The 7,688-nt window shown below is 38.6% G+C and overlaps 1 protein-coding gene across 1 annotated transcript; it reads right to left on the bottom strand.

Annotated features, from left to right (window-relative positions):
* Positions 1-339: 339 nt before the first annotated feature.
* On the bottom strand, positions 340-7,529 carry GNG5 (G protein subunit gamma 5). Its single transcript, XM_081145739.1, has 3 exons — positions 7,302-7,529; positions 3,675-3,818; positions 340-562 (listed from the first exon to the last, which is right to left on the bottom strand). The coding sequence occupies exons 1-2, from the start codon at positions 7,380-7,382 to the stop codon at positions 3,693-3,695; spliced, it is 207 nt and encodes a 68-aa protein (XP_081001865.1). The 5' UTR covers positions 7,383-7,529; the 3' UTR covers positions 340-562; positions 3,675-3,692.
* Positions 7,530-7,688: the final 159 nt, after the last annotated feature.

Consider the following 7,688-nt stretch of genomic DNA (forward strand, 5'->3'; position numbering starts at 1 on the left):
GGAGGCAGGCGATCAATGACTCATCATTGATGTTCTTTCTCTCCCTCTCCTTCTCTCTGAAATCAATAAAAGATATATTTTTTTAAAAAGTTAACTCTAAATAAACTCATGAATAGAAACTGTAGTATTAGCAGTTTAGGGGTCCTTCTGACCCATAAAAGAAGTTTGCCACTTTACTTTTCTAGCAGTCTTGCAAATGTATGGCATAAAGTTATGTGAGAGAAGTTGGTGCAACAAACTAAAACTTAACCCATAATGACAATGGGAAAATTGCCATTTATCTTAAGTATTCAAAATAAATTAATATACAGTGCATTACCAATAATTAAACAAAAAACCTTTTTATACTAAGTATTTTATTCATTTGCTGCTGCCAGTGTATATAAAATAATCATCCTTGTGAAATAGAAATTCATGAAAATTCAGAGAGGTAGATGTTAAGGACTGACAAAAGCAGAAGTCTGTATAGTGTGGCACATGTTATAGGGTAAGCTTTTTGTACAGGCTTCAATTTCAGCTCTCTTTGAATATTCACCAGTTCAAGAAAAGTGGTTTAGAACACCTGAAATGGAAAAAAAAGTGAATTAGGGTAAAATGTTAAAGAACAACAGTTTTTTCTGAATAGCAGTACATTTTATATTTTACTGCATTCATCTAAATGTCAGTTTATAAAGTACTTTAAATTAAACTACACCTAGTTTAAAAAAAAGAAAAAAGCAGACACATCACAGGGTTTCTGGGGGAAAAAATGAAAAATAGGATGGGAAATGACTATGGTGTAAAACATAACTTTCTCTTAATTTTCAAAACCACTCAAGTATATATTATTTATGGTTTATAAATAAAGATTTAAAGATTAAGTTGCCAAGATCACTGCCAAAATACACTCTATCTTAATTTAAAATGAGCAATAGTATTGGGGAGAGCAGTTTGGTAATATCTACTAAGGTAGAAGATGTAATCACACCTCTCTGTTTACCTAAATAAACCTATACACAGAAACGTGTACATGTATACTGCCTATTGTAGTATTTTAACAGCAAAGAACTGGAAATAGCCTAAAAGCAACTCAACGGGAATGGATGTAAGGTTCATACACGACTGTTCATACACAGTCAATTAAATGACTAAACAATCTATATGGAGATAAACCAAGAAATATATATAGTTAAAAGTAAAAACATGGGCATAACAACTTCAAGATGTTATCTATGTGGAAAGGTAGGAAAAGTATATCTTTTGAAAATTAACAAGGTAAATTATTTACTTTAGGATGACAGACACAAGGTTCATCTGTATACTTATTTGAAAATCTGAGATATTCCATAACAAAAGTGTTCAAGAGGCATAAACAGAATCAATGGTGCAAAAACAAAATGTTCAGCTCCACTTAACATCTGAATCAGTGCAAATCACAAAAAATAAGATAGGCAGAAAATAGAAGCAAATAGGCTGGCGAGGGCTCAGCATCAAGCTCCAGATGGAACAGCAAAGTTTAACAAAAAGACTAGTAGTGTTAATAAAATTTAAATGTCATTCCTTATTGAGTAATTTTACTTCTAGAAATGTACCTTAAAGAAATTAGAGAGGTGAAGTATATATAAATATATAGGTACCAAAATATTCCCTTCAGTGTAGCTTCAAATTTGGAAACTTCAATATTCAATGAAATATAATTAAGTTACAGTACAACTATTGAACATCTTATTTACAAATATTTAATGAATTAAGAAAACTCATGTTTTTAAAAAGCAGATAAAAAACTAATACTATGAACCTCATTTATTGATTGATTTTAGAGGGGGAGGAGAGAAACATCAATTTGTTATTCTACTTATTTATACATTCATTGGTTGATTCTTATATGTGCCCTGACTGGGAATTGAACCTTTTACCTTTGTTGTATTGGGACAATGCTCTAACCAACTGAACTACCCAGCCAGGGCTGATCCTCATTTTTAAACAATAATTTTTTTTCTTGTAAAAAGTAGTATCTAACAATGGTTATTTCTAGATATACCAATCATAGTAATTTGTATTTTCCTTGTACTAGCTGTTGATAAATTACCTATGCTGTTTTTTCTTTTAATTATAAAAACCATATATTTTAAAAAGCTATGGGTATAATAAACATTCAACTGTAGATTCTTTGTACTCATGTCACTCACTGTGGGCCTAGGACCACCAGCATTAGTATAACCTGGGAGCTTGTAAGAAATGCAGATTGTAGGGCCTCACTCTGGACCCACTACATTAGAATTTGTATTTTAACAAGCTGATTTGTAGATATATCAAATGTGAGAAGAAATGCTTTTACATAATAATATTTATATGTTCTAAATCTTAATGTCAGCAAAGCTGTTTTATTGTACTGCCAGGATTAATAACCATTATTTTACTTTGAAACCTGGGTTATTATCTCAGCAATATTTAAACACTTACCTGTAAACTCCTGTGAAATGTGACTGTTAACAGCCAGTTAAGAGCCAGACTTCTTAACAGTATTTTATATCAAATGAAAATCAGCCATTTTGTAAAGTGAATACAACTGGAACAAGTTTTAAAAGGATCTTTAATAAACCATAAAATATGTAATTTCCGAAAACTGCCATGAACAATTAATACTGCCAGAAGCAAGGAACTATTAAAACTTAAATAGGATCTAGGCTGTTATAAAGAATTACTTCCGTATGGGAAACCTGTCATTCAAAGGTGCTTTTTCCTTGCTTGCGTTTCAAAAATCTTAACCAACTTAACCAATCATTGTATGTACTGGAAACATGTACTTATACAGACTTCCTGGATACTCCCAAGTCTACAGAACTTAATTAGGGAGGGTACAACTATGCAACATGGTATTTTGGGAAGCAGTTTCCTGGACTTTGAGGAGTTAGAATGTTTGTAAAAGGTGTATGCCATACAAAGTCTGTTCTGGGTTTTTTTTGGTGTGTGTGTGTTTTTTAAGCACTATCAATTTAAGGTTGCTTCTCATAGGTCCCTATTAGTGACTAAAGTACCATGGCTTTATAAAAGGTAGCACCTTTGGGTTACATTTTAAATTATCCACAGCATATTTTGGTCACATCTCTTTTGGACTAACATGTTTTCACATACACTGACATTTGATTTGGAAGGCACAGATTAAAATTTAGAAGTCAGCTTATTCAACTGTCCCATTTTTCTCTTGTATTCACAACTCCCAATTCTTTGCTATGAATAGAATATACCTGAATTCTATTAGAGCAAAAGCATCAGAATCAATCCAAATCAACTAGCAGTACTTTAAAAGTCATCCTATAAACATTGCAGATTCTTTGAAAACTAAGTATTTGCTATGTACACAAAAATTAAACTAGTATTTAGAGGCCTCAAAATATACCATTAGGCCAATGATATAAAAAGTAGCATGGATTGTTACAGGAGTGGAATTTTCTAGTAACTCTCCTATATCCTCTTGTATGGTTATTAAATCATCTATTTAACCCTCTTTATGGTAAAATAGAAACAATTAGTCTTCATGACTACTAAATCAGTAAATTTCATCAATCCTTATTTTCCTCACAAAACAAGAATGGAAATTTGCAGTGCCAAACATAAGTGTATAGTGGCAAAGAAGACTTAACTGGTTATTCTTGCTAAGTACAGTTTTGTTGGTTTACTCTAAGGAAACTTACCTTCAAAGATTCATTTCACTACAAAAAGGAACAGACTTTCTGGGGTCTGAAGGGATTGGTACTTGAAGATACTCCAGTCAGCAGGGGGTCATGTTGAGCATTCTGCAGACAGAATTGTTTCAAATCTGCAGCTGCCTGGGAAACCTATACACAAAGGGAGAGGGAATGGGAGGTGATAAGAATGTTTTAAGGAAAAATTTTCTCAAATCTTTCAAAATACCTGCAATAAACACTTCTCTTAGCTCAAAAGATACATACTAATTGAAGGACAACAGTCATACTGAACACTTAAAGCACTGCATGTAAATAAGACTATGTTTTGCTTATTAGAAGCATCAAATGATTCAGCACAAACAGTACAATTTCGTTTATCTGCAAAGTACAGCACACCTCGCTAGTTTATTATTAAGCAGGTTGTTCAAGTACAACCTTGAGGGTAAGCAACATCTTGCTTTCTATGAAAAAGCAGTACCCGAAGCAGTACACATGGTATTAGAGGTTAAGCAAAAAGCATTAAAATTCTAGCAAACTATTACTTAATGTTGAAAGCAGTAATATTGGAAAAATGCTACTACTGTGAATGAACATAATGTTCTAAATCTAAACCATTCAGTCCATTGTTTTGGTATTATGTATCATCAGCTGTTTAATGTTACAAAACTGGACAGTGACAGTTTTCTGCTCAGTGACAGGTGACTGGAAAGCTGATAGCAAACTTCAGTTAATTTTAACTTCACTGGGCAGCCTGCCTTTAAGAAAGTGTATATTTGCCTTAAATGTGATTTAATAATTTTCATATGTGTATGCAATGCCACCCAAACAGGATTTAAGGAACTTCTATGGCTTTACAGTTTACTTTGTTTATATCCTGTATCATTTATACATCTACTATTTGTATATGATATATTCTGGTAAGGTGATGCAGGATACAAAAACAATCAACTGAATGGTTCAGGTGTAGAACATGAATGAACAGAAGACGCCCCAAATGAATAAAATAACCTAAGTCTTGAACTGAGGTTTAGGAAGATGGGAAAAATAATCATTTATTCTCAGTTTTAACTATCCTCAAGGAGGGTGAGAGCAGCTGTACAGTCCAGCTAGGGTATTTGGCCTTTGAAAAGGAGATACCCTATACCAAAAAAGTGTGCAGATTGCTGTACCCCCGACATTAACCTGATGAAAGAATCCATCTGGAGATAAATCTAAACTCTGCTCTCAGAATCTATTTGTTTGTTTGGCTTACACAATGGTCCAGGTTAATGAGTTCCATAGGGTTAGCAACTGTGTAGTAGTTTTAAAATACCTGGTACCAAGTACTATGTATGATAAATGGCCTCTATGCTTCTTCCAAAAAAGAAGGTAGGCATACAGCTAATGTATCATTTTTCACAATCTTATAACTTGATTTCACTCACATAAAACAGCAGTAAAAATACAGTTAAGTATCTGCTAATTTTCTGCCTAAAGTGTAGTAAGCTCCAACTTAACTCCCTTTCACAAACTTCTCAAGCACCACTATGTGCCAAATATACTTCTATTCACTGAGAATCCATAAAAGCGACCAGGTCCCTGCTGTTATGGAGCTGACAGTTCAGAGAAAAAAAGACAAGGTGCTCTAAAGAAAAAAAAAGTGGTTTGTTAGATACTGACCTACAGTAAGGTGTCTCTGAGGAGGTGACATTTAAACTGAGATCTCAATGCCCTGAAATCCAGCCAAGTAACCATTAGTGTGAAATTGATGAGAATTCCAAGGAGTGGGGAAAAAGGACAAAAGTTCTAAAACTTACAAGCTGTTAGCCCCTATGGCACTGTAATAATCACCATCCAGGAGGCTGAAACCCTATAATCCTGGCATAACGATTAGTGCTCTCTTTTACTCTCAAAATTGTCCTGGGTTGGCAATCACCCTACACATGGGAGAATTTGTAAAGCATTTGCGACAATTTCTATCAACTGTATTTAAACAAAGGTTTAACTGTAAACTTGTGGTAGCTTAAAAATAAAATATCACTGGAAAAAAAAACATCTAGCACAGAGTCATGGACAAAAAGATGCACAAAATGAAATAGAATTGACCACATTTTGCGACTCATCTAAAATTTAAAGTCCCAGACAAACTGAGAACTCTAAAACTAAGTCACTTAGGGTGGCTTTAATGACCCCATCAGAAGCCTCCTAAAGAACTGAATTAAGTATAGGATGCAGGCATCATGCTGGAGTGTTATTGAAGGGGCTAAGGTTTTCATAATCAAGTCCTCGGAGTACTTTAGTCTGAGGACTTCATCTCATTTTCTTTGGAGACTAGGACTTAAGTACCCCTACTTAACACTTAAGAGTTTCAACCACCATTTTTTTTCTTTCCTGGGCCACCCCAATCTATAAAGGCACACTGACTAACGATAAATACCAGTGGACAAGGTTAAGAATCTGGAGATGAGAGAAATGAATTCCAAACAGCACTCACAGGATAGGGAGGGGAATCCCACACCAAGACTCAAGGGAATTTCCCTTCCCTCCTGAGGAGAACACAACTAAGTTAGGTTTCTGACATTTCTACTTAAGGAAGTAGGTAAATGGGAGACCATCTTACTCCACAAAACATTTCTGGAAGAAGGCTAGCCTGATGAGTACAGAAGCAAATCATCCTGGAAAATGGCTGCTTCTTTGAACAGAGTGAGTGACTTATACTCTACTCTCGTTTCTTCTTTTAATTACAAGAAGTGTTGCACATGTAAGCTGACCTGTACCAGGAAGAAGCCAACCCACTTGGGATTTTAAAAACCAGGAGAAACCTGGAATAGCATTTAAATGTCAGGTTGTCACATTAACACAATAGCAAAGGCTGTTTCCCCAAACTAAATAACCGAAGACAAGGTCAATGCTAACCAGACGCCAAAATAAGACTGGTTCACCCTAACCGCCTCTTTGGGGTATGCGGACCTGTAGATATACCCAAGGTCAGATCACAGCACACTGTGCCAAACAGGTAGGAAATGCACGCTTTGTACGAGGCAGGTTACACAGGGCACCGGTGGTAACCTTACACACCGGGAACGTTTCAAAAACAAACATGCTTCTTTAACCTATAGTTCAAGTTATGCAAAAACTCGTTCTCAAGTTCGGTGGATGAGAGGCGCTGGAGGTAAGAATTTCCGTTAAAGGGAGTGGGTCTTGACAGGTCTGACACGAAGTGAAAAAACACGTCTGTTCTCAATCAGCAGCTGGATAAAACCGTGTCGGGTGACGAGAGCCGGTGGAGGCGGGTAGAGGTGGACGGGAAGGGTGCGGACGGCGCGCGGAGGGCCAGCTGTGGGCCGGGCCAGCCGCGGAGTCACCGAGGGAGGGAGCGAGGGAGCGAGGGAGGAGGGTCGGAATGCGGAAAGCCGCAGCCGAGCCCAGCGGCCTGTCCGCTTTGGAAAATTCTGGAGCGGAAAGGCGCACTAACCTGCCCCTAGACCACAGCGCCGACCTTCCCCGCTAAGACTCTTTAAAGTTGGCCGCTCCCGGGCGGCCGCCGACGCCGAGCGCGCACCCTCCCCAGGGGACGCGAGTCCGCCCGCCCCGCCAGCTCGCGGCCCGTACCCGCCGCCTTCCCCTCCCCCTCGGCCGCCCGCCCCCGCTCACCTTCACGCGGTTGAGCCCGGCCTCCAGCCGAAGCTGTTGAACCACTTTCTTCATCGCGGTGACGCTGGAGGAACCAGACATTTTCCACGCGTGAGCCGGGCAGGTTTGTCGGGAGTGGGTCGGCCGGTCGCGACTCCGCGGGGCCAGACGGCTGGGCAGCGAAGCCAGGGGAGGTGCTCAGAACTTTGTCTCTAAGTTTCCGGTCTTTGCTCAGCCGCTCCACCCTCGGCGCGCATGCGCGCCCTCCTCAGCCGGCTGTTTCAGCTCCTCAGGCGGGGACGGAAGCGAGAAGGGGCGGGGGCGGGCGGTGGGCGCGGCTGCGGCGGGTCCTGGGCGCGGATTGGACGCCCAGCATCTCTTCCCTCCCTCCCCCGGGGGGCCGATTTG

The sequence above is a fragment of the Miniopterus schreibersii genome, assembly GCF_964146895.1.
Source record: "Miniopterus schreibersii genome assembly, chromosome: 8".
Taxonomy (NCBI): Eukaryota; Metazoa; Chordata; class Mammalia; order Chiroptera; family Miniopteridae; genus Miniopterus; species Miniopterus schreibersii.

Bases quoted from the DNA above. Each gene is read 5' to 3' on its own strand.
- GNG5 (XM_081145739.1), bottom strand. From the start codon at position 7,382: ATGTCTGGTTCCTCCAGCGTCACCGCGATGAAGAAAGTGGTTCAACAG. The intron at 3,819-7,301 runs GTGAGCGGGGGC...CTTTGTGTATAG, and splicing joins CCGGGCTCAACCGCGTGAAG to GTTTCCCAGGCAGCTGCAGA.